The 27,359-nt window shown below is 40.8% G+C and overlaps 1 protein-coding gene across 1 annotated transcript; it reads left to right on the forward strand.

The window, feature by feature from the left end:
- The first annotated feature begins 1,648 nt into the window (after positions 1–1,648).
- Positions 1,649–21,080, forward strand: LOC146384244 (LIM/homeobox protein LMX-1.2-like). Its single transcript, XM_084936151.1, has 7 exons — positions 1,649–2,071; positions 2,985–3,171; positions 13,206–13,438; positions 13,607–13,782; positions 14,697–14,774; positions 17,902–17,968; positions 19,362–21,080. The coding sequence occupies exons 1-7, from the start codon at positions 1,954–1,956 to the stop codon at positions 19,583–19,585; spliced, it is 1,083 nt and encodes a 360-aa protein (XP_084792277.1). The 5' UTR covers positions 1,649–1,953; the 3' UTR covers positions 19,586–21,080.
- The last annotated feature ends 6,279 nt before the right edge of the window (positions 21,081–27,359 follow it).

The raw sequence follows: 27,359 nt of genomic DNA on the forward strand, positions 1-27,359 counted from the left end.
AGGTGACCTGCTCTACTACCTGAGCTACAGCCAGGATCATTTAAGTCATATTTGCCAATACGCAAATATTATAAATAAAAATGTTTAAGCAGTACAAATACTTATTTACTTATCTTAACTTTTCTTTAAACCAAAAAAAAATCATATTTTATTTGCAGGCAGTAGGGTGGTACAGTTAGCCCTGTTGCCTCACAGCAAGAAGATTCTGACTTACCATCTTCAGCTTCATCCCACAGTCCAAAAACATGAAATTAATGGGGTTAGATTATTTGGTTGTTCTAAATTGTCCATAGCTGTCTCTATGTGATAGTCCTGCATCAGACTGGTGACCTGTGTACCCCGCCTCTCGCCCTTTGGTAGCCAGGATAAGCTCCAGTGAGCCTGTGGATGAGAATGTGTATATGTATATATATGTGTGTGTGTGTGTGTGTGTGTGTGTGTAAGAAACTAGTTGCACATATCTCATGAATCTTGCATGAATTAAAAAAAAATCTGTTTATCTGTACAGAATGTTGCTCCATGTCTGCACAGCTGAATAACAACATTTTTAAGATGGCATGATTTACAATATTAAGTGGTGGAGCCCAAATTCCTGGCGGCACCTCTGCCTCGGAAAGTTTTATTTGGTCGGTGCTTGTTTATTTCAGTAATATTTTACTAAAATTGTCTATTCTAATTAATCCTCCGCCGTGCTGAGGCTCAGTATCAAGCCTGACCTGCTCACATCCTTCATTTGTCAAAATGATTTTTCCCCGATAGTGAAAGCTTCCTCCTGCTCTTCAAATATCCTGACGCTTTCCACATGTGACAGTGAGGGAGGGTACGAACAAAATCGCACACAGTTGACACAAATCGTTCTTTACTGCGGCTCACATAGTTTGTATGTATGACAATATGCGACGTTATATGACGATTGGTGAGATGTATTTCATATGCCAAACAAAAGTGAATGTGAGCGTGTTTTTGAGAGCAGGCTGTAGGTTTATGGGGCATCAGGCTACACAGATTTAATGAGAATTCATCCTGACAATCTGCTCCAAAACGGTCTTTCACGTGAATAGATTACCATTAGGCATGGAGACGTTTAGAGCTGTCACGTGACAGGGCACTAAACGCCAGTTTTGAATATTTAATAATATGGATCAGAAATAGTTTCAGATAGAAATTGTAGTCGTTATGTTACTTTGTAGACTCAATTTAGTCAAGTTAGCATTTTCATTCAATTTTAGTATTGCAAAATATTTTTGATATTGTTTCTGTTTTTATTTTGCAAGTTGATAACACCAGCTAGGAGTATTTTTATTTATATTATTTTTATATTATATTTATAATATAAATATATTATTATATTTATTGTTGCATGTATGTAGTTACTCGTATTTACTTTGACTGCTTGATTGTAAGCAAGAGCGAGAGAAAGAGAGATATATGCTTGTGTCAAACTGCACATATTGTAAATGAGTGTCACGATGCCCCGTCTATTATTTGTATTTTGAGTTTAATTCGTTTGTAAACAATTAACACAAACTAATTCATTTTTTGTGGTCACCACCATATGTGGGGTGTCTGCCGACTGATACAGTTGTCGCATATAAACAACACAGTTTGGAAAGGATTGTTCTTTCCTTCCATTGTGTGCAGGCGGATCTATCCACAGCAGTGCCAAGAAAATGCTGTGCCCGAGAGCATGGGTAGGCTTCATATCTCTGCTGTTGCCCTGTATAGAGAGATCACGGCTGAGATATCAGGTTCAGGGGTGCTTGAGAGTTTCAGTGCAGACCTCTTGACTTACAAGAGTTGGAAACTTGTTGAAGGTTTCATCTTTGCGACCATTTATGTGCTCTTGATTTTGCCCATATTTTACTCTCAAGCAGCAGAGACTGTAGATGTGAAAAACGAGCCACAGGCCTGGATCTCACGGCTTATGGAAATTGCAACAAGTGTAGCTATTATATGGAGAAGCGCGACTCGAACAGCAAGGCTAATTCCACTACGTTTTTAAAGATGTTGAATGACTTTAAAATGAAGGATCAACTGCGGAGCGATACCAGTTCGTTGGATGGTAAGATCGGTGAGTTTCTTTTTCTCCTGCACAACGGGATGGTCGGCTTTCCCATCTCCTGACAGGTTTGGAAGAGTGTAAGCTAATTTTGCAACGCCTTTGTTTCTGGGTCTGTCCAGGTTCGAGACTGTGTTTTCAGTTTTATATTTTTATGATATTATTATGGCTACATGTTCCCCACTTGATTTTATGAAACATGTTTTATAACATGTGTTATATGTGTGCTGCTACGACGCATAATTTCTAACATAAAAACTCTTTCAAATTACGTTGTTATATTTCATGCTTCTGGGGCAGTTTTGTGTAGTCTTGTTGTTTATTTTATTTAGTTATGTTTTATGTTGTTGTTTTTAAAATCATGTTTCGGTTTAAAGAGATATGAATAATCCCTGTGTTAATTTATGGCGTACAACGCTGAAACTCTCCCACTAGTTTTCTCAATAAACCTCTAAGAGAATTCTTTAGTCGTTATAAAAATATAAGTAGCGTTTAATACGAATATACAACCCCAGCAGGTTCTGTCCTCTTTATTCACTCAGGCGATTCTCTTGATTTACTGAAATGAACCATTCTAGGGAAAACGTATAAATAAACAAGAGAAGAAATTCATTTTTTATGTATTCGCAAAAAAAGTGAATTAATTTTTTTGTTACCAGGTTTGCAGATTTTTTCCAGTAGAATGGACATATATTTTTTGTGTGCTTACATGATGACCTCTATATTCCAGCAAGAGCTTTGTGACATGCAGGTTCGTCTGGGTAGCGCTTTATTTGGATGACTTGGACATTTAACAAATGATTCATATTCCCGAGTTACAGGGCTATGTGCAAATCACAGTCGCAGTTTTGGGAGCATTCTCCCCTTTTACATCAGCTGTAGCCTTCTAGTTCATGCGGCTCATGTCTGTTCTGTTGTCAATCAGGCGCTGACTTTCGACAGCAGGCCGTGTGTGAGGGCTGCGCGCAGATCATTTCAGACCGTTTCCTGATGAGGGTCAATGGCGCGTCCTGGCACCAGAAGTGCCTTCAGTGCGCTGCGTGCCAGCAACCGCTCACCGACACCTGCTACTTCAGAGACACAAAGCCGTACTGCAAGAGCGACTACCAACAGTAAGAACGCTTCTCTGTATCCATGGACTTGGCCTCTGTGGGCCCAGTCAGCCAGTGGCTCAAAGTAAAAGAAAAGAGTATAAACTGGGTTGTTTTTGTTTATTTGAAGGCGCTTTTTATGCAAATTTAACCTTGAGCACGTTTTATAATCTGGCTTTTTTGTTGTTGTTTAGTCCTAGCACATTGGTTAGTGCGTGAAAAGAAGGAAGTGCCTTTCTGTTTATTTTTTACGGGTTACATTTTTCCATATGCACCTTGTCTCCTAAAAGATGTCTTATTTATTTGTTTTTGAAAGGCGTTTATTCTTGATTCATAAAATAATAAATATTAAAAATTTAACAATTCCATAATTAATTGTAATGCTTCCAGTAATTTTATTTTAAATGGAGCTACTGGCATCCCAGAAATCTCTTTAATACAGTTCTAAGTATCCACTGTGGTGCATTGATGTAAACGTTCTTTTAAGGAGTTAGAAATTAAAGTTTAGTTATTACGTTATTTGGAAGCTAGAAAATAGAAGAAGAAATTGATGCGTGTTATCATAGGGGTCTGTAATCTTTGTTATCAAAAGATTCATTATTTAGAAACTTTCATCTTAAAACATCTGTATGGAGCTGCCTTAAAGGAAGATAACACAGTTTAATCAGGTGCCTCTACATGTGCCTCTACTCTTTAATTGTCTGGAAATGCCACTTACCCTGCCCACAAAGGGATTTGTGTCTCTTACAGGGATCAAACTGGGGATCTTCTGATTGTGAGGTAAATCTGTAAACCTGAGGTATTAGTAAACCTATGGAGCCACTACTCTGTCATCTGTGTAAATTAATCATATTGAAAGTAGCTTAGTGGGACAATTTGCTGCAGATGTCATAGCCCATCTTTGATGGTATGTATGAAGTAAGGATTCATGGATTCAGAGTAAAGAGCTCAACTTCACTGGCAGTAACTGAAGCAACTGAAGCAATAACAAATGCACTAGACCTATGTGTATATATATATATATATATATATATATATATATATATATATATATATATATATATATATATATATATATATATATATATATATATATATATGAAAATTGCTTGTGGGGTCCCCCAAGGGTCAGTATTGGGCCCCAGTCTATTTAATGACTTTGGTAATTTGGTAACTACAAGGTGAATGATGGGAGACAAATACAGGTAGAGAATGAAAAAAAAATGAAATAGTAAAGGAGACTAATTTCTTAGCATTGATACGTGACAATAAAATCAGTTGGAAACCTCATATCAGACATGCTCAAAATAAATGATCAATCAATCAATCAATCAATCAATCAATCAGTATTTTATACTTGAACACCTTACTGTGAATGTCTTTGTGCACCACCTGTCTAAAGCAAATGGCAGTCTAAGTGTCTCTTCTAAGATGACATAAAGATCGAACTGCTCTCCAGTTGTGAATTTGCTCTGTTTCTTTTATCTGCATATGGACTGTTCTCACCAAATGAAGCGTGGTTTCTCTGAAATGTCTTTCCACAATTTTCTTTTTTCAATTAATGAATTAATGTATTTGTTGTTGTTTGCAACTTCTCACTACAGGTTAAGCATACCAAACAAAGAAAATTGTAAATAAACTGTATTATTTTCCTCTGTTACTTTTTCTTTTGGAATCCAGACCTGGGGCCACTCAAAACTAGCCTTTGATGCATTTCTACTAACATTGCTACTAAGGTTCAACAAAATTAAGAGGATAAGGCATCAGGTGACAGATGTAGGCTATGAAACACATTTTAATTGATACCATTTTTTCCTTTGTTTTATTTTTTAATACTTTAAATACAGCATATAGGCTACACATTTGATAAATAATTAATAATTAGTTGCACAACCATTGTTCATTTTCATAGTGAAAATAATGTATTTTTGTTAAAGCCACTCAAAATGGGTAAAAGAGCTGAATGTTGTTGGAAACCTGTTGGTGGCATGTATCACAAAACTATTTTCAGGATTTTTTTGCTGAACATACAAGAGCCAGTAATCGCACTGACTGTAAGAGTTTCAATAGAGCATTATAATAAACCCAAGTGGGGACTGTCCCTTGAGAGGATCGTTGACCCACTATTGATCATGTGCCTCATCACATGAGGATAGGTGTGAAAAGGGGTGTGGGTCATTATCAGCAGAGGTTTCAGGTGAAACCACTGCCTTGCCTCACCCTATCATATGCCCTTGAGATCACCTAATGCAAGATGTGAGTGGACATTAGGGTGGCTGGGGAAAGATTTCAAAATTGCATTGTAGTGACAGACAATTGTTGTCTGTTCAAAAATGGGAATTCACACTGGACATAAATGGCTTACTTTACTCCTCTTTCAAACCATTTGTCTTTTCTGTCCAAAATCTGAACATTGGCATCCTTGAAAAATTGAGTTTTATTGTTTAAATGCAGATGGACAGTTGAGTCATGTCCTGTCGAGGTGGCTATTTTATGCTGTGCCATGTATTTACAGTGTGGCTCATTGGTTTTTGCAATATAGAGGTCTGAGCACTACTTGCTGCATTTCAACACTATGTTGTTTAGCTTGTGTTTGGGAGTTTTGTCCTTGGGATGAACCAATTTTTGTCTGAGGCTGTCACTGGGTGGGAAGTGCACAGGGATGTCATGCTTTAAGAAAATTCTCCTGAGTTTATCTGCTAAGCAAGGCATGGCAATGTTGTTCTGTTTGGCTTTCTGTTTCTCGCTAGTTGGTGTCTGACCTTCTTTTCTATTCATCTTTGTTGATTTGATGAAAGCCCAATTGGGATAACCACATGTTTTAAGAGCTTTCATTAAATGTGTGTGTTACTCCCACTATTTGTTGTGTTGCTGGAGGGGGAATCCTGCAGCTTGGTGGTCTTGCCTGTTGTATTGAGGCGTCTTCCAGACAGGAGCAGCACACTGATAGCGGGCTGACTTACTGTCACATTATCTCTATATGGGATTTTCTTTGGGCCTGTCTGCTCCTCTTAAAGCACCATTGTCCACTCTGAAGGTCACCATATCATCTGAAGGTCTTACAAGATGTGACTACAGCACTATAAACAATCTCTACTGCGATCATCACCGAAACCAAGCAGGTGATCTACAACCCGGCATCAGTGATGACTGAGATGCTTGACTATAAGACAAACGAACACAAGGTAAATGGATTGATAGCGCTTTTCTTCTCTCCTGGAGTACTCCAAGCACTGTATACAACATGCCTCATTCACCCAAGCACTTTCTTCTATACACAAGTGCAATCTAAGCAACATTCACACACATTCATTCATGCTCCGATGGAGCTAACTTGGGGTTAGTATCTTTCCCAAGGATATTTGGCATACAGACTGGGGGAAGCCAAGGATCAAACCACCAACCTTCCAGTCAGTAGCTGATCTGCTCTACCACCTGAGCCACAGCCACAATGTCATGTAAGGAATTGTGTGATGTAATTCAAGTAGGCAAAAACAAGGTGATTGATGATATCCCGAAGGGCGTCATTGACAAGTGCCTGGAAGACAGAAAGAATGTTAGTCAGTGAGTCTGTTATGTATGTCTCCATGTCTTCTTTTTCTAGTTTGGATAAACTATATAAACTGCTAGTGGGCAAAGGTCCACTAGGATAAAGGTTGATAGCAAATTGATAGTTGATAATAAATTCTGTGAGGAGGAAGAGAAAGAGAGACAGGGCTTTTTTAAAAAATACTTCATCTAAACAAGATACACGGGGTACTGAAGCTAGATCGGGCAAGACACTTCACCCGTTGCCTACTGGTGGTGGTCAGAGGGACCAGTGGCGCCAGTGTCCGGCAGCCTCGCCTCTGTCAGTGCGCCCCAGGGTGGCTGTGGCTACAATGTAGCTGCCATCACCAGTGTGTGAATGTGTGTGTGAATGGGTGAATGACTGGATGTGTAAAGCGCTTTGGGGTCCTTAGGGACTAGTAAAGCGCTATATAAATACAGGCCATTTACCATTTACCATTTAGATCAGGTGGAGATGGGGGAGGCTAAGAGGAGAATGATGGATAGTATTTTTCAAACAGAATTGATGACAGTGAGTGCTCCAACCAGAAATAAATATTTTTTTTCTCTATTTAGTGTTGAGATTATTCTCTCTTAGCCATGAATGACCGAGGACGAGAGGAGCGAGTGGTGCAACAAATAGATAGAGGCATATTTGTTCAGTGTGGTTGCCTGAGACAGTGGGAGTTGCCAGCTGGGTTTTGTGAGTTATGTTGAGTAGTCTTTTTCCATTGAGAGCAGTGACTTGGAAACACTTATAGGGCGGGGATTCAAGCGAGGATATGATTTTAGTTCATCATTTAAAGTGCATAGGAAAGCTCCATGAGGGGCCTTTTACTCCAATCCCATGTCTTCTGCCAGAATCCAAAGATCAATAGACAAATGGCCTCAGGGAAAAAAGCAGAGGCATTGAGGTTTGAACCCTTGTCAAAAACACTGCAGAACTTAGCAAGAAACTCCTCACAGGAGAGATGAGTTAGTTTTTAATACAGCTTGTGCCCATTTAACAGCCCAGTATGTCAGAGCTGTCACATTAGAAAGAGACAAAAGACACACATACAACACAAAAAGCAGTGTTTCAGGTAAAGTGTGTTTTAAATATGTACTGATTTGTGTCCTAAAATTACCTCTTTGTCTTCTTACTGCTGCAGCTGTTTTATTAATGACAAGCCACGCTGTTAAAGCAGAAAAATCTTTGTGTGACAGTGTAACATCAAGATGACCGGACATTTAGATGGGGCTTGTTGGAACTTGTTGAGCTGGTGTTGGTTCCGGATTTGCTTTTCCTTACCTTGCAGTGGGGTGTAAGAAATCTCTCCTTCCACGTACAGTTGTCTACCTCCCCCCCCCACGCCCCCCCACGCATCCCTCTGACAACTGTTACAGCAATGGTGCTGTATGTGTGTGGTTTTCTCTCGCTCCCCTTTCTCTGTTGGATTTGTCCTCCCTCTGACAGCAGGTGTTTCTCCTCATAGTCGTGGGCACAGCGTATAAAGGGGAAAAGGAGGAGAGCAAACAAAGCTGTTGGGCCTTTCAAAGCAGTGTGCACACCGTGTGTGGATGTGAGAGGACGATATCGTGTTACTTCCGTTGGAGAGGGTGTCTAAATAGTGTGTTATATCAGGAGTCGGTTGTAGACGTTACAGTTTCCTTTCAGATTTTACTTCCCTTTCTCCTCTTCCTTTAGTTTTCCTGGGAAGGGACGTGACTTCAGGTTGGAGATTGTTTTAAGTTCTAGTTACTTTTATATTAATGAAACAAATAATAAATAATAAAGTAATGACAGCACATGACACATGAGCTATAATGACTTTATTTTTTAGGGCTTGGGGGCAGTTGTGTTATCCAGAGGTTGGTGGGTGAGGTTGATGATGTAGTTCCAGTCGCCTCTTTGTTGCTATTTTACCTGCACCTTAGACATTGAGGGTTTTCAGGGAGAGGCCAGCAATCATATTCTCATGTTGCATCTGTCCCCTCAATTTTATTACCACTCTAGTTTTCACACAGTCATACTCATTTACACCTCATACACTCACATACAACACATGCACAAAACAGTTGACCTTGAACACTGTCAAGAACGGAAGGGATGAGGCGGGTCTTCCTATACCACTGCTTTTTACACCCTGTCTGGGGTGAGGACATCTACCAGAGTCAGTTTAGGGTTCTGTTCCATTTCTTTTTCTATTCTTCTTCCTTCCATCTTTCACCAACCTGGCCCTAACCCACTGTCAGCTCTGGCATAATATTGAATCAGATAATAATGTGAATAATAAAATGAAATAAAAACAAGTAAAAAGACTAATAGGAGGAGCCTATAGAAAGTCTACAGCGCTTCTGTTGTTTTGCGCAAGAAGGCATTCAGACTATGATTCTGCTGGACAGGTTTAAAGAAAAAGGATGACTGGACATTCGAACCAGATAGATAGATAGATAGATAGATAGATAGATAGATAGATAGATAGATAGATAGATAGATAGATAGATAGATAGATAGATAGATAGATAGATAGATAGATAGATAGATAGATAGATAGATAGATAGATAGATAGATAGATAGATAGATAGATAGATAGATAGATAGATAGAGGGAATTATAAACATAGAAAACTACCATTACTACCATTTTCAACAGTGCAATCACGCAAAGTCCTCTTCAGTTCTTTTTGGCCTTTCAGTGCTAGAGTCAACTCTTTGGTGGAGCTTTAACCCATTGGACCTGTGCCCTATGCTTCCAGCAGCTTAATAAGCATAAAGAGGTACAGGATTAAAGAGGATAAGAGGAGAGGAAAAAGAATGAAGCAGTAAAAACAGACTGTGTGTGTTCCTTCACTATTGTCTTGTTTGTTCTCCCTCTTCATGGAGCTGGGTGACCTAAAAGAGGAGGTTGGGTGGATGAGTGGGTGGTGGCTTTGGGTGGCAGCTTGATGGACTTTTAATTAGCCAGAGTAATCAAAAGATGTCTATGAAGGAGGCAGGGAAAATAAAATCAGTATTCAGAGAATGGATTTGCTGTTTGTTCAGCGAAAGCTCAAAAATTCATAGTAAAGCCTACAGATTCTCTAGAAACTCACTTCAACATGTTTTTAGCATGGTAATGATCTCAGCTATCAGTAGAGCTATCGGTGAAAAAGGGGAGTAGGAGTAGTGGAAAAACCCTTTTGTCATTTCTGTATAATATTAAACAAAAGTAAATGTGTGATTCTCACAATATGGATCTTAAAAATAATTTTTATATTCCATATATGACACAGACTCAAAGTGTTTTGAAATAAAAAAAATGAACCCTTTTGCCTGCCTCTAAATATAACTAAAAGCTTGCAAAGAGAAAGACGTTTTCACTCTGCCTTTCAAAGATGACACATTGCACTGTATAATACAGCATGGGACTTATTTTTCGAGTGCCTAAACATACTTACTGATTCCTGATGATACTTGGCAAGACGAAATAGTATATAATGTAAGTTGTTTTTTTTTAATGTAATGAGTATCTTTGGGGTATTTCAGAGGAAAGAATAAATAATATTTCCCCTTCATTCACAATTATTAGGGGTGTAGACTAGTCTAACCAACTCTTCTTACACTGTATTTTCCACACATTTCTTTCCAGGCTTTTATTTTACTTTAGTACACTTTGTTTATAGCATATATGAAAGCCCACAACAACTGAAAAACAAAAGGTTGTGAAAATTACACGTTTAGGTATAAACAAGGATTTAAACTGTTGCAGTCTATGCAAGCTTGAAAAGTTTGTTTTTTTTTAAGTTGCAGAGAAGCTGTGGTCTCTCACCCCAACCAGTTGCAGCAGATGGCCGCTCCTAACTGAGCCTGGTTCTGCCAGAAGTTTCTTCCTGTTAAAGGGGATTTTTTATTTCCCCACTGTCACAAAGTGCTTGCTCATAGGGGGTCATATGGTTGTTGGGTTTTTTTCTCTGTATGTATTATTGTAGGTTCTACCTTATAATATAAAGCGCCTTGAGGCGACTGTTGTTGTGATTTGGCGCTATATAAATAAAATTGAATTCAATTGAATTTTAATTTCCTTTACTTATGCAAATTTATCTGTTAACAGCATTGCAAACATTCTTGGTGAGTTGTGTAACTGCTCACACTATTGATAACTCAGTGAATCAAGGTGTTGTGTTCGTTTTTTTGCTGAGAGTAGTTCAGGAGACAATCTAGCAATTATCAGGCAGTTAAAGATTTGGCGTGCACAGCTGTGGACTTCTCAATGTCAGGCAGTCTGCACGTGGAGAAGTGAAGCACAGTTCATAATTCAAAGCATATATTAGACCAGGGGTGGGCAATCTCAGTTCACGAGGGCCGGTGTCACCTTGCAGGGAGAGATCTCCCTGCAAGGTGAGATCTAAAACCTGCAGGGACACCTGCCCTCGTGGACTGAGATTGCCCACCCCTGTATTAGACACATGACAACCGGAAATAATTTTGATTGGTTATTGATGGGGAGGTGCCATGGTTTAGACTTGATTTGTTCTCCTCGGGGTCCTTCCACATGAGAGCAGTCATTAACCTCCAGTCAGGGATCTTGTCTTATATGAAAAAAAAACCCTCCCTACCTTACAGTTGTTACCAGGGATGTTTTATTTTCATGCATGAAAATGAGCACCCTGTTATCATACACCCAAGGGCAAGCAGCCCTTCCTGTCTGATAGTGTGTTCTGTAAGCGTGTAGCAATTTACCTTCACTCAACTCTTTCTAACCCTCTTAGTTATCCCTTCACACCATGTGGTTAATGCTTATATCCATTTAATGAGGAGCGTATCAACGTCGGCAGTGCATGGTCTGCGGTGTTGTTACAGGGGAGATGGATGCAATCACGCCTCTGCCGGCATAAAAAGCTGTGCTGTCTGGCATTATGTTGTTGTTGTTGATATGTGTCGGGCTGTGAGCGGCGGAGCTGCAGCCGACTGTGGTTGTACAGTGACCAGGAGAATAAAAGTGTTAAATAAAGAAATGCTGAAAACCATCAACTCGTCATCGGGTCTGTCGTGGTTCTGTTACACAACTCTATTATCAGCATACATTGCAATTAATGTAAAAAGAAACTATCAAAGAAGGTATTTCTAACAAAGGGCAGTTGAGGCAATAGTCATATTTGACAGAATCTCAAGTTAATTAGTAGCAGCATAGTCTATCACTAAAAATCAAAAATGCAACTTAACATTCATCTGCCACCAGTTCACAACAGCCATCTCAAGCTGTTTTATTTTGTAAGGTAAACAGTGATTTAAACCAGATTGTGGTGTATTTTTATTTGTTAATTTTACTTGGTAATGTCTTATACTTTATATACTCTGTTTAAAGGGTCTTTATGGCAAATGTTCTTCTCACTTTCTGAATTGACAGATGGTAAGACAAAGGTTGAAAGAGAAGATCAATGAGATATGGGGAATGGGAGAAAAAACTATTGAACAGAGAAGGATAGTGTCATTAGAAAGGAACAGTGCAGCTGTCCAAAGACTCTTGTGTACCTGCCTAATGCTTCCTCTTTCCTCCTCTCCCACTCTTTAACTAATAAATTACAAAACCGTATCTACACAGAAGCTCATGTGCTGTTACAACAAAGATACCAATGGTAACTAGAACAGACTAGACCTTTATTGTCATTGTACAAAAACAGTCTCTCAGAGCAGTGATACCAGATTCAGCAGCAACTTGTATAGCACACTAGTCTCCTCTGGTCTAATCAGTTTTCCATTAGACCAGAGGCTCAAAGAGAAACAACCAAAAGAAAAAGAAAAAACTACTGGCCTCTAAGATTGGCAAGCTCCAGTTATTGTTAGCGGGACATGAACACACCCATGAAATTTAGACATGGTTGTGATTCAGTGGAATCAAAGGTAAGCAACGCTTCCTGTGACAAAAGTTAGCTGTGGCTAAAAGTAACAGAAAAGTAACACCAAAACTAGATTCAGTTTTTTTTAACCAAGGTGTTACTTTGGTACCTTAATTAAAGTAACAATTTATGGAAAATTATCCACCAAACTTAGTGTTTTGTGATTTAAAAGCCACAGAGATCCTGTAAATTGATAAATAACTTTACACTTCAGTGGTAATGGGATGGTGAGAAAACTGTAGAAAGAAGACATTTTAAAGAGAAGCCTCTTGTGTTTAAATACTGTTGAAAACTGTTGTTTGAGTACGCCAGTTTGTAAACCCATTCAAATGAAAATAATCGGTGAAATTAGCAGGTTTTTCAGCGTGACAAATAATTTTTCACCCGAATTTCAATTTGAGCAGCAAAATGTGTTGAATTATGGTCAGAAGGCAAAACAACTTTTATTAGATTTAGCTTGGTAGCTTTTGTGTTATGTGACTGATAGGTGGATTAACAGCAGCAATCTCATTGCTCCTCCTCCGCTCACTGTTGGAGGAGAAACATAACTGCTAGAATGATTCAACTGCAAGGAAAAATATGTCAAACACAATTTTCCCTAAAAATGCTGCATCAATAACACTGTTCTTCCTTCCCCTTGTGCTCAGGTTGTTTGCTGTGGAGTGCAGCAACTGTCTTGGAAAGATAGCGCCCACAGAGTTTGTTATGCGAGCTCTGGACAGTGTTTACCATCTCAGCTGCTTCTGCTGCTGTGTCTGCCAGCGCCAGCTGTGTAAAGGAGATGAGTTTGTACTGAAAGAAGGTCAGCTGCTGTGCAAGACTGACTATGAGAGAGAGAGGGCCCTGCTCAGTACACTCAGTCCAGACATCACAGACTCAGGTAATATTTTATAACAGATTATTAAAGAAAAGAACTGAATCAAAAGGAACATACCTAATTGATGACTTTATCTAGAAATGGAAAATTCCCATGCAATGCAAAAAACTGAACTCAAGTCAAATCTGCAGCAACAAAGGGATTAATGGAATTATTTGTGTCTGGTGACAGATAAGAGTGAGGATGAGGATGAGGATGTGAAATCAGAAAAAACCCTATCAGTCAGGAAATGCAGCAGTGACAGCAAAGAACGCCTAAGGCCCAAACGCCCACGCACCATCCTGACCACCCCGCAGCAGAGAGCCTTTAAGGCCTCTTTTGAGGTTTCTTCCAAACCCTGCAGAAAGGTGAGTAGAGGTCTAGAGTATATTATAATTGTATACTGGTATATTTGAGTGAAAAAGCACGTATCAAGTACTACAATTACATTGCATTTTATTTCTTACATTACATTTGAATTCAGTATCATTTCGTTTATATAGCATCAATGCTTAACAGCAGTCACCTCAAGTCTATTTCTTAGTCATAGTAGAAAAACTGTATTATGTTCTTAATAAAAGTAGTAGTTTAAATATGAAGGAAAAGGCCCCAAGACAACCAGCCAAGCAAATATTTAAAATTATTTTAACATTGAAACTTAAAAATTAGTTCCTCTAGCTTTAACAACCCAAATTTAAAATGAGGAGTTGAATTAATTAACAGTTGAGAATTCATTAAACTTATTAACACATATATGCAAAGAAAATTAATATGTTTAAGCACAAAACCTTACTTATGTTGTCATGAAAATTATCTTATTTCCAAGCAACATTTTGTCATTTTCTTTTCTTTTTTTTTTAAATAGGGTTTTGTCAATCCTGCATCGACGCTTGAGGGTTGAAACCCTGTAGAGCCTATATTTTAATAGATTATGTTGTTGTATATATGTGTGTGTTGTATTTATACTTCTGAGCTGGTGTGTCTACATTTGTCGTCTATCGAGGGTGACACTGAGGGTAGTAGAATTTAAAGCTAATAAAAACTAGCAAATGCCTGCACTGCCAGAAAACTGGTTAATGCATTACACAGTTACAGCCCAGAAGAGTTTGTTTAATGGAAGCATGTTGGGTTTTTTTATGTATTTGTTATAGTAAAAAAGTAAGAATACTAATAGTATTAATTATTTTATTAATATTATTTTTATTAATAATAATAATAAAATAATAACAATGACAACAACAACAATAATAATAATAAAATTTAATTGTGCTGTGATTTACAGGTAAGAGAGACCCTGGCTGCAGAGACTGGACTTAGTGTTCGTGTGGTCCAAGTCTGGTTCCAGAACCAGAGAGCAAAGGTAAGGAGCACATCCCCAAAGCTATAAGCATTTATACATTTATAACCTAGTTTCATAATTTTATGGTTGTAACTTCTAAGCATTCACATTGTTGGACTACAGTTACAATTTTTAAATTGCTTCTTCTAAGCAAAGATAGTTAAAATGAGCCTTTAGGTGTTTCACAGAAGTCTTAGTCGCTGATGGCCCCCCACATTGCATTCTCTGAAAATGGGCCCTTACTGTTTATTCCCAAAAGTCCTTAGTTATGTAATCAGTTTTTCATCAGTCAAGCTTCAGTGTACTGAGAGTTTCTAATCTAATTTGTCTGGCTTGGTGGCATTTGAGAGAATAAACTCATCATAGTCTCACTAGCTACAGGGATTTTACTATTGTCCATCATCGGTCTGATGCAATACTTGCTCAAGTCTAAAATATATCATAATCATGCCGTTTAATTTAACAGCCATTCATTGCTCTTGCATGTCTACTAATTTCTTCTTTGTAAATTAAAAAAACAACATAGTGTTTTAAAAATTGTAGCATGATGAATAGTCTGTCATCTGGTTCCTAATAACCCAGAAGCTTTTAAAATTTTCAAAGCTTTCTTCTGTAGCATATGAATTAGTGTGCATCTTCTCCTTGTGCCCTTGTGGGTTCTCTCGAGGTACTCCGGCTTTCCACAGACATGCATGTTAGGTTCCCTCCTTCCACAAGACATCTACGCACACATAGACACAGTGGCTTACTGCTCTCCACATTCGGTGCTTGCTTTTCTAGATTTTCTACATGTATATGTGTGGATGTATGTGTTTTTTTACTACTGTATGGAGAGTAGTATCTACTCAGGACCTTCTGAGTTTGGGATTACACTGTGCAAGGAACATTATGTTGGACTATCACCACTTCCACAGGATTCCGGAGGACATAATAAGAACTCCAGGCCTGCAGCAAGCCCAAAAGGAAGTGTAAACAAAGGAGGCAAAAGCGAGGCTGCAGGGTGGGCCCAGTAGCATGGTTAAAGAAAAAAACATTTAAGCCACCGCTCCCGAGTATTTGCTTCACCAACATTGGGGGTTTATGCATCTAGATCAATGACAGCTGGTCTAAAGAGACAAAAGACTGTAGACAGCCACTGTTCTGATTTGGAATATTTGACTGTTAAATGCAGACCTATCTACATACCTCATCATGGTAACGGCCGTGTATGTACCACCCGATGCTAATGCTAACTCAACCATGCTGTAAGCAGTCAGCAGAAATCCTGGCCAGATTTCCCCAGGTTTGAACAGTATTTAATTGTGCAACAAGGTGGAAAAATACACTGGATAAAGCCTACAGCAACAAAGGCTCATACATCACGGTACTTTTTGTTGATTACAGCTCCGCCTTCAATACTGTCACTGTCACTCACTTTGTGTGTGGAAGTGGAGAGGGTGAGCAGCTTTAGATACCTGGGCGTCTACATCACTGAGGACCTCACCTGGACACTGAACACCACAAAGCTGGTCAAGAAGGCTCAGCAGTGGCTGTATTTCCTGAGGAGGCTGAGGAAATTTGGTATGTTGGCCAAGATCCTTGGCAGGTTCTACAGCTGCATTGTGGAGAGCACCCTGACCAGCTGCATCACTGCATGGTACGGCAGCACTACTGCTATGGACCGCAAACGCCGGCAGAGAGTGATAGCAACTGCAGAGAAGATCACCAGGACACCGCTGCCCTCTCTGCAGAGCATCTACCATCGCAGAGTCCAGAGGAGAGCTGCCTCCATCCTCAAAGACCCCACACCCCCCCAACACAGACTGTTCACACTTCTGCCCTCGGGACAAAGGTTTAGAAGTGTGAAATCTAGAAGATCCCGACTCAACAACTCCTTCTTCCCCACTGCTATCAGACTCTTGAACAGCTGACCTATTTTAACTAGTAATAATAATTTTTGCACATCAGGTCATCTCATGAGCTCATAGACCTTTTGCACATAAATCTATTTAACACTTCAATTTTTTGCTGTCTCCACTTATTTATTCCTATTTCTATTTAATCTATTTGTACATATTAACCGATAAGAATTTCATTGTACAGAGAAATGCTTTTTCTTTGCACACATGACAATAAGCGCTTTGAATCTTGAACATCCAAAAAGGCTACAGAACGAAGCCTTTACCACATCTGGGTTCTTCAGACCAGTTGTCCATGCTTTTGAAAACACAGACTGGAGTGTGTTTGAACACCAACAGAGCACACAACATTGGTGCTCTCATAGATCAACTTCTGTGTCGACAGCGTCACTGTAGACAAACGTCTGCGGGGTATTCCAACCAGATACCTTGGATGACTAAAGAGGTCCAAGTCATGCTGAAACAACGTGATGCTGCTTTCAGATTGGTGACAGAATGCAGTACAGTGCAGTCAGATCTGATCTGAAAAGAGGTATCAGAGAGGCCAAGCCAGCGTACAAGAGACCTGTTCTGGGTGTACCTTGCCTCTCGCATTATGTCTGTTACTGAAGAACAGATTCCATTTTTAGAAACTAGAATGATGCATTGGTACAATATTGTGTAAAAGTCTTAAACTACCTCTGATTTCTTTACATTTTGCTAGAAAATGATAAATAGGAGCATTGATTTATTGAAACATGTGCATACATGAAAATAAAGCTTCAAAACAGAAATTTGCTCACATGAAGACCGCCCCAGGAAAGGAAGACCAAGAGTCACCTCTGTGTTTTGTCTCTATGGCTGTCTGCTTTACTGGTCTTATCAAGTTCCTATGTGGCTCCGCTTCACATGACACAGTCCTCTTTACTGTATGCTGTAATGCTGCCCCTCACTCAACTGCTCAATCCATTTGGCATGCACAATACAAACCTTTTCCTGAAAACACTGGTGATAAGTGAGAACTAATTATTTGTTGCAGTTATGAGCTGCAAGTAACAAAGTACCTAAAGTGCTAACTATGTCCAAAAAATATCTTTGAAAGACCTTAAGAACATTGCTTAGAAAAATTACTGGTCCTTAGAACCACAATATAAAGAAACAGCACAAGACTTTGCACAGTATTGCATGTGTGTTTTTGCTTGTGTGTGTGTGTGTCTGCTTGTTTGCCTGTCAGTCATGTATCAAACTGTTTACTATTTATTTATTTGCAGATGAAGAAGTTAGCCCGCAGACAACAGCAACAGCAGGAGCAACACAACAGCCAAAGGCTAGGCCAAGGTAAGGATTTATCTTTGTTTGCATTTCCAGTTCCTTTTTTTTGCTACTTTTCTCTAATGTAGCAAAATGAAACGCACCACCACTGACGTCCTTCTGCGAATAAGTACAGCGATCGCAGAAAGCTAGGTGATTTATCAATAATTTGGAGAGACAGCTTGAAATATTAAATTTTTTATTGGAAGAATAAAAAGAGTAAAGTCACTCAGCAAACACTCCCAGTTTTGTAGTTTTTAGCACGCCCCATATTGTGAAACCAGAATTTCATCTCTGCTGGTAAATATGGGTTTTTCAACAACAGAGCTATAAAGCGGGAGCTGAGATTCTCTCTGCAATATAGTTCCACATGGCTAGTGGGCTTATTGCCACTGTGGTCTCACAGTGGATATGAGCAGACAGTTTAGATAAGTGTCTCACTGGTTTGGCAAGCACTGCTTCTGTCTGTTCAGGGACTTCCAGCATGTCAATATTGGCATGGCAACAGGGTTTATTAGAGTCGAAGCCGCTGCTGTTAACCAAACGAACTAAGCAACCCAGCAGCAAGCAGCCGGTTGTTTGAAGGTGAGATTAGCAAATGAAATGTTAGGTGAGACATCTTTAAGATCAAACAGCCAATGATAATGATGATTTATTTGTTTCTATGTAAGACACGTTGTTGTACAAGAACATTTTAACATTGGTGTGCTGCTTAAGTCCTGCAGGAGAATAGGTCAATAAAATAGAAAAGGAAAATGAATGAAACAGCTACTTCAAACAAACAGACAATACTGTCATTGTGTTGTATAATATCAGGATAAAATGTCAGATCTAAACTGACAATTTTATTTGTGTATTTACCTCTATACGATATACAATATTTACATGTCTTTTCAATATGTCTGGCACTTCTATATTCAGCATACTTTGCGCAATATATCCACTATCCTTTTCACAAACCCAAACCATCTCAGCTGTGCCTCTCTTTCTCTCCAGACTGCTCAACCTGAGCTGGCACAGTGATATACTAATTTCTGAAGATAAATACAAGTCTAAACAAGTAGTCAAAGAACAGCAAAAAATTTTTGGTGTTAACTGAGGTAGTAGTAGTAACTAAGGAGGTAGGAGGTGAATATAACCAACTGGTAACTTAAAGAAATAAAATGGACATTTACAAGATAAAGGTTTGATAAGATGTTCAGTTAATCTCTTACTTCTGGTTTCTTTTGTCTGTCTTTCTAAATAAGTTAAACAATTCCCTGCACTTTTTCCAACCTATATTTTAAATAGAACATTGATAATAACAGAACTTTGTTAGCAGCGGCTCAGGTTATGTATAATTTGTAATAAAAGATTATTAAACTCTCTCTACATGGTCCTTTTTTAAACTTGTTTATATCTTCTTCTCTAATTTTGACAGGTATTGACTTCATCCATGACATTGACAGTGAGACCTCTCTGACAAGTCTAAATGATTGCTTCATGGCCACTCCAGATGAAGCCTCTTTACATGAAAGGGTGGGGAACACCATTGACTGTCTTTACTCCATGCAAAGCTCATACTTCTTAAGACACATCATCAGTTTCAGTCCTTCTCAGCCCACCATACCTCCTACCAGGCTGTGGACGGTGAGCCCACAATAGTGCAGACAAAAGGCACAGAGTCTACTTGGCCATAAGACACAAAACAGCATGCAACTAAATATGACCAAGGCCAACCAAATACACCAGACTAACCTCTATCCAAGGAAAGGCGCACCTAAAGCAGATACTGGACTCCTTTGTTTCACAAAAGTTGTTTTGTTGCAGTGGGATTGCCTTTTAAGCTATTTTCTTTTTGGTGGACAGGCGGTTAATTAGGATAAGAACTAGTTGAGCCCTGTTTCACAGCAAAATGTAATAGTATTGAAAGTGTTAGTTCATAGCTGTGTATGTGTAATTTTCCTAGCTGGCTGAAATGAGATGACTGGCTGAGATGACTGGTTTACTGGTGGGTCAGTGATGGTCCAGGAAGGCATATTCATGTTATCACACCTCTATTGGCTAAGCAATGCCACTATTAGGTATCAGGATGAAATCCTTAGACCCACTGTCAGCCCCTACGTTAGTACAATGGGTCCTGGGTTCCTCCTGTTGTGTGACAATGCTCGGCCTCATGTGGCAAGAGTATGCAGGCAGTTCCTGGAGGATGAAGGAATTGATATCATTGACTGGTCCCGACACTCACCTTTTTAAATCCATCCTCTTGGACATTATGTTTCTATCCATCTAACACTGACAGGTTGCACCTCAGACTGTCCATGAACTCAGTGATGTGCTGTTTCAGAGGTGGGAGGAGATCCCACTGGGCATGATTTATCATCTCATTACTTACTGTAAAAGCATGCCCTGATTTTGTCATGGCATACAAACTAATGAGTATCATTCTGAGTTATCGCAATGGAATTTCAACAAAATGGACTAGCCTGCCATCATTTGTTAACTTCAAATTTCACAGTGATTTTGACTTCAGCCCTCTGTAGCTTGATAGTCCATATTACTATGGATACCCAACATGATTTTTTCCCCATTGAGATAAAATATATTTTCAACACGTTCCTTTATTATTTTTTTAAGCAGTGTATATTTATTGGACAAGAATAATAATGCTCTGTACTAATATTGTAAACATTTTTCAGTTTGTCTGTTCTGAACTAGTTCAACTTAAAGATTTATTGAAGTACTTCAAACAGTGTCTCAGAAGCACAGAGCTTTGTGTTTCTCTATGTGCCGCTCAGTAAAGATACCCGAATAATACTGTAAGTTGTTCTAAAGGAGAAGTTAAGCAAATATTATATTTTTGTTATGTGAAGTATTATGTGAGCCAGCTGATTGATACCCATTGTTGAAGGTATTCCATCTACATATACTATTCTTGAAGAACATGCATTTTTGCATGTTAGAATGGACTAAGTTATTTATTTCTCACCAGCATGCACATACAATAAATAAAGAAGGTTCTATTTAAAAAATACAATATCATCCTGTTTTAATCTATTTATCATACTATATACATTGTTTATATTCTGTGTTTAGTGTGACTTTGCTATTTATTTTTTTCCAATGGGATCAGCTACAAATGATCAGGGATGCATTTTAAATTTGCTGCTTTACTAAGTGTTGGTACTTAAAATAAACAATTAATTGCCTTGAATTCTTATCTACTTATTTTTTATTCATTGAGAAACAACTAATGCTCTTTTTATTTAAACACAGTTTAAGCTATATTGTCAAAGTCATAAAAGTAGTGTAAAAGCACTCTGAGTGCTCAGCAAGGCTAGAGGTGCAGAAAAATAGTCAAATATGCTTAGGAAGGTTGCTAACTGAGATAAGTGACTTGGAATTATCTGCATGGTAGCCATAATGACAGCTGGTTAAGTTCTTTTAATAATATTAAAAAAAAATCCTTAAGTACTTCGTTTGTAACCTCCTTTAGTATAGGATACACTGATCCATTCACTTCCACTTGTCCTTTTCAGGGGCGCAGGGGGCGCTGGAGCCTATCCCAGCTGTCATAGGGCGAGAGGCGGGGTATACCCTGGACAGGTCGCCAGTCTGTCGCAGGGCTAACACACAGAGACGGACCAGTATTCACACTCACTCCCGCATTCACACCTAAGGGCAATTTAGATTGATCAATTAACCTATCCCCACCAACTGCATGTCTTTGGACTGTGGGAGCAAGCCGGAGTACCCAGGGAGAACCGACGCAAACACAGGGAGAACATGCAAACACAGAGGGACCCTGGTCTGATGGTCAAATTAAACTCAGGACCTCCTTGCTGTGAGGCAACAGTGCTAACCACCGTGCTGCCCTCCAGAGGTTCAGACGCTGCACAGTCCTGATCCTCAAGGACCCCCAGAAGGGAAGGGAAATGTAGTCGGATGATAACAAAGAGAAGGAAGGTAGTCAGAACTGAAGGAATCGAACTACCAGAAGGCAACATTGTAGACATAGAGGACAGCTACAAGTACCTTGGGATCCCACAGGTAAATGGGAACCATGAAGAGGCTGCTAGAAAAGCTGCAACCACCAAGTACCTCCAGAGGGTCAGGCAAGTACTGAGAAGTCAGCTGAACGGTAAGAACAAGATCCGGGCTATCAACACCTACGCCCTGCCCGTGATCAGGTACCCTGCTGGGATAATAAGTTGGCCAAAGGAGGAGATAGAAGCCACTGACATCAAGACAAGGAAGCTCCTGACCATGCATGGAGGGTTTCGCTCCAAATCCAGCACCCTGAGGCTGTATGCTAAGCGGAAGGAAGGAGGCCGGGGACTGGTGAGTGTCAGCACCACAGTCCAGGATGAGGTAGCAAACATCCACGAATACATCAGTAAGACTGCCCCAAACGACCGTGTGCTCAGTGAATACCTCAGGCAGCAGAAACCCAAGAATGAGGAGGAAGAGGAGGCACCATCATGGAAGGACAGGCCTCTGCACGGTATGTACCACCGGCAGATAGCAGAGGTGGCTGACATCCAGAAATCCTACCAGTGGCTGAACAAAGCCGGATTGAAAGACAGCACAGAGGCACTAATCGTGGCAGCACAGGAACAAGTTCTGAGCACAAGATCCATAGAGGCTGGGGTTTATCACACCAGACAAGACCCCAGGTGCAGGCTGTGTAAAGATGCCCCTGAGACAATCCAGCACATAACAGCAGGGTGTAAGATGCTAGCAGGCAGGGCATAGTATACAGGAACATCTGTGCCAAATACGGCCTGGAAGTCCCAAGGTCAAAATGGGAGACTCCCCCTAGGGTGGTGGAGAATGACCGAGCTAAGATCCTGTGGGACTTCCAGATACAGACGGACAAAATGGTGGTGGCTAACCAACTGGACATAGTGGTGGTAGACAAACAGAAGAAGACGGCCGCAGTGCTAGATGTAGCGGTTCCCAATGACAGCAACATCAGAAAGAAGGAACACGAGAAGCTTGAGAAATACCAAGGGCTCAGAGAAGAGCTCGAGAAAATGTGGAAGGTGAAGGTAACAGTGGTCCCAGTGGTAATCAGAGCCCTAGGTGCGGTGACTCCCAAACTAGGCAGGTGGCTCAAGCAGATCCCGGGAACAACATCTGAGATCTCTGTCCAGAAGAGCGCAGTCCTAGGAACAGCTAAGGACCCTCAAGCTCCCAGGCCTCTGGTAGAGGACCTGAGCTTGAAGGACTGACCGCCCGCAGGGGCGAGCGGGGAATTATATATTCTTTACAGATGAAAGCAGGTTCACACATAGAATGTATATATATATTATGTATATATCTTCTCTTCATTGGCTAATGTGTGTATGAATGAGTATGAATGTGTGTGAATGTTAGCTATGAAGCACTTAGAAAGATGTGCTTGTGCGAATGGGTGTGAATGGGTGAATGCACAAGTTGTGTAAAGCGCTTTGAGTGCTCAGATGAGTAGAAAAGCGCTATATAAGAACCACTCCATTTACCATTTACCACTCTCGTATTACAGGCTTACTTGTTCTTCCTAGAGTATTTGAAAGTAGAATGGAAGGGAAAGCCTTCGGTTTTCAGGCCCCTCTTCTATGGAACCAGCTTCCAGTTTGGATGTGGGAGACAGGCGCTCTCTCTACTTTTAAAATTAGGCTTAAAACTTTTTGCTAAAGCATATAGTCAGGGCTGGATCAGGTGACCCTGAATCCTCCTTTAGTTATGCTGCAATAGATGTAGGCTGCTGGGGGATTCACGTGATGCACTGAGTATTTCTTTTTCAGTCACCTTTCTCACTCACTATGGGTTAATAGACCTCTTTGCATTGAATCATACTTGTTATTAAGCAACTGGTTCTTTTGTGCTGACCTCACGCTAATGGAGTGCAGTGAGCTTCTTTAGCCAATAGGCATGAATCATGTCAGGGCCTGGTGCTGTCCAGCTCATCATGCTAAAGTCTCTTTCTTAGATGCCTGCCACTGTGAAGGTCACTGGGACCTGTTTGGGAAAGTTGCAGTTAGCTTTACTTGCCACTGAGCATTGTTGTTATGGGTTGTGTCCTTCTCCCATATGCTCTTTCAGTATTGCTCCAGCTCCAGTCTTAGTGAGGCTGTTCTCATATTGTTCCCTTGCCATTGAGTAGAGCTGATTTATTCCCCTGAATTCTATCTCTCTGGTATATCCCTTCAAGCAGCTGACCAATGCTGTGAGTCATTGCTTGGCAGTTTCCAAGGCTTTAGGTATAGACAGATTGCTGTACTTGTTAGGCATCCCTTTCTTCATCACACCTTTCTTCAGCTTTCATACAGTAGTTGGCTAACTTTTCTCCGCATTGCCTTGATCGTGGCCTCTAGTCTCCATCCCTTCTCCATGAAGGGTACTGCTCTGTTCACCTTCTACCCATGCACCTCAAGTATCACTTGTGCCATGGTGTACATCAACTGGTTGGTTTCAGTGAACGTCGCAGTAGGGATTGTCGGTAATGCTGCATTCACATCTTCTAGTAGACCTGCAGAGGATACTTCACATAGACTTGGTAATCAGCCACAGAGGATCCAGGTTTCTAGCTTAGCCATGATCCTACCTCTCAGGTCAGCTGTTCTAAGACTCATCGCACCTTCAGTCATACTTGGGGCTTCCTACCCAATCATGGGTGAAGGTGATGCTATCGCCCCCCCCTTGCCATTTTTGTTTTGTACCTCATTGATCTTCAATTGTGGTAGCAGTTGCTTCTTCCGAATATTGGAACACTGAGTACTAGTTGTTTACTAGTTGTTACGCCATCAGCCTGGATGTTGGGTATCAAAGATTCCATAGGTCCCACATTCTCTTCATGTAATGCTTTCCGCTGGGGTTACTTGCATAGTAGAATTTGGGGTTTGGTGGTGGTGGTGGGGGGGGTTATATGATGATGATGGTGATGATATGGACCTATGATGGCCTATGATGATAGGCCACTGTGACAAAGATCGGACCCACACAGTGCACTTGATGTGTGTTTTGTTTGCTTTTATTCTTTTTGCTTAGGAGTTCGCTCAGTGTATGGCAAATTCGAGCCAGGAGTCAGCTCATTTCGCAGCTCCTCCACTGCACACACACTCCCTGTCAGTCTCCACCGTCACTATATACAGGGAGAAAGTCATTAGTCACAGCACACACACCTGTTCCCTCTGCTGCGCCGACACCGCCCCGAGAGCTCACTGCACCACCCCTCCACTGCAGCAGACCAGAGACCACACCCCTGCCACACAAACCCACCGCCCTACTGAGGCCCGGGCCACATCCAGTCGAACCTCCCATTTAACCTGGAGGATAAAAGGGAGGAAAAAGTTAGGCGTGGGTAACAGTGGCTCCCCACAGAGAGCATTTGACTTGCACAAACGCCACCTGGCAGTGCCCCATCCACCAGACCAGATCTGGAGCACCCTTACGGGTGAGATTGGTCAAAGAGCTGGTCAGGTCCGCAAACCTGGACACGAACAGGCGATAGTAGCCAGCCAGACCCAGGAACCGTCTCAGCTCCTTATTGGTCTTAGGGCACGGGCAGGATGCGTTCGCTGCTGTCTCCTCCACTGTGGGCGCACCTGCCTGCTCACCAAACGGTACACCAAAAACTGCACTTCCCTCCGTGCACTGAAAGGTGGCAGGGGCTCCAAACAAGCCAAATGGAAGTGTGACAAATTGGTACAAATCGTACGGAGTGGAGAAAGCTGTTTTTTCCTTGGACTCTGTAGATAAGGGAATCTGCCAGTAGCCCATGGTTAAATCCAGTGTCGTGAAAAATCGGGTTGTACCTAACCTGTCCAGGAGCTTGTCGGGGTAGACATCGAACCATGACACTTCGTTCACCTTGCGATAGCCGACAAACTGCGTTTCAAAATGGTGCTCAATGAGAGTCGTATGGCTTGGCAGGGGAGAGAACACATATGCAAAATGCTGTTGCAATGCGACAACTCTCTGAGACTGTGTGAGATGGTTATCAATTGGAGGGAGACGGGAATGGTGGAAGTTGGCACTTTCGGCCCAAACTCATCTCTTTCCTTCACCAGGCTCACCAGAGAAGTGGTCTCAGTGAATTTCACTATACACACACTTCACCTCCACCCACCCTGTTTCCAGCACTGGGGGAGGGTGCTGGAGCACCGGCGACGCAGCGTCGTCCCACTTCCATTAGTGGACAATCCCACTTCAGGTGGCCCAGCCGCCCACACCTCCAGCACTCCTGCCCCGGCGTCTGTGCCATTCTCCTATGCTCGGAAGCAGTGCTGGTCACTTGCGTGTGGTCAGAAACCATGGATAAAACATTTATAAAGCATTTTTATCCACAACACCACCAGCAGCTTGAGACAACTGTATATTCACTATTAAGTGAGAGAGAGTTCATTGCTGATAGAGAAAATGAGAGCAGGTGGTACAGTTTAGAAGCATTTGTTTGACTTCCTGTTTTTGTGTAAAATTGGTATCAATGTTAATGTATCCACATCTTAGTCTTTCTGTCACTTGAATGAGGTCAAGAAAGCAGAACTGGATTAGATTTTTATCCAGAAAAGTGTTCATTCTCTTTGAGGGCTTTGAATGTGTTCATCCAAAAACTGTTTTCCTGGTATTCCCCACCAGGATTTAATGCACTGCCCATACTGCATCCACAAATAAAACTCCTATTTCTGGCAAAAGTGTCCTTGTGGTTTCTCCCAAGAAACATTCGCCTGCTGGAGACTTGTCTGTATTCTGTGCCATTATCGGCACGAATCCTCTCTGGACAACCACCCAACTGCGTAACTCTTTGATTATAATAGTTAGCATGACCTCTGAGTCGTTATTTCTCGTGGATGCTTCCATCCAAACAATAAAACAACTGAAACAATTAATGCATCCATTAATTCCTATACCAAAGGGCACTCATTTATCATAAGAGTTCATGTGCCAAATAGCATTTGGCCCTTTAGTGCAGTACTGCTGATGCCTAAGATGCTGTGCTCCAAACCATGAGGATCGATTACTTTAATAATCTGTGGGATTGTGTCCTGCTGTACCATAAATCCCATTTCAATTCAATTCAATTCAATTTTATTTATATAGCGCCAAATCACAACAAAAGTCGCCTCAAGGCGCTTCATAGATACAGAGAAAAACCCAACAATCATATGACCCCCTATGAGCAAGCACTTTGGTGACAGTGGGAAGGAAAAACTCCCTTTTAACAGGAAGAAACCTCCGGCAGAACCAGGCTCAGGGAGGGGCGGCCATCTGCTGCGACCGGTTGGGGTGAGAGAAGGAAGACAGGATAAAAGACATGCTGCGGAAGAGAGACAGAGGTTAATAACAGATATGATTCAATGCAGAGAGGTCTATTAATACATAGTGAGTGAGAAAGGTGACTGGAAAGGAAAAACTCAATGCATCATGGGAATCCCCCGGCAGCCTACGTCTATTG

This window comes from Perissodus microlepis, chromosome 7, assembly GCF_051167445.1.
Source record: "Perissodus microlepis isolate ML-2025 ecotype Zambia chromosome 7, ASM5116744v1, whole genome shotgun sequence".
Taxonomy (NCBI): Eukaryota; Metazoa; Chordata; class Actinopteri; order Cichliformes; family Cichlidae; genus Perissodus; species Perissodus microlepis.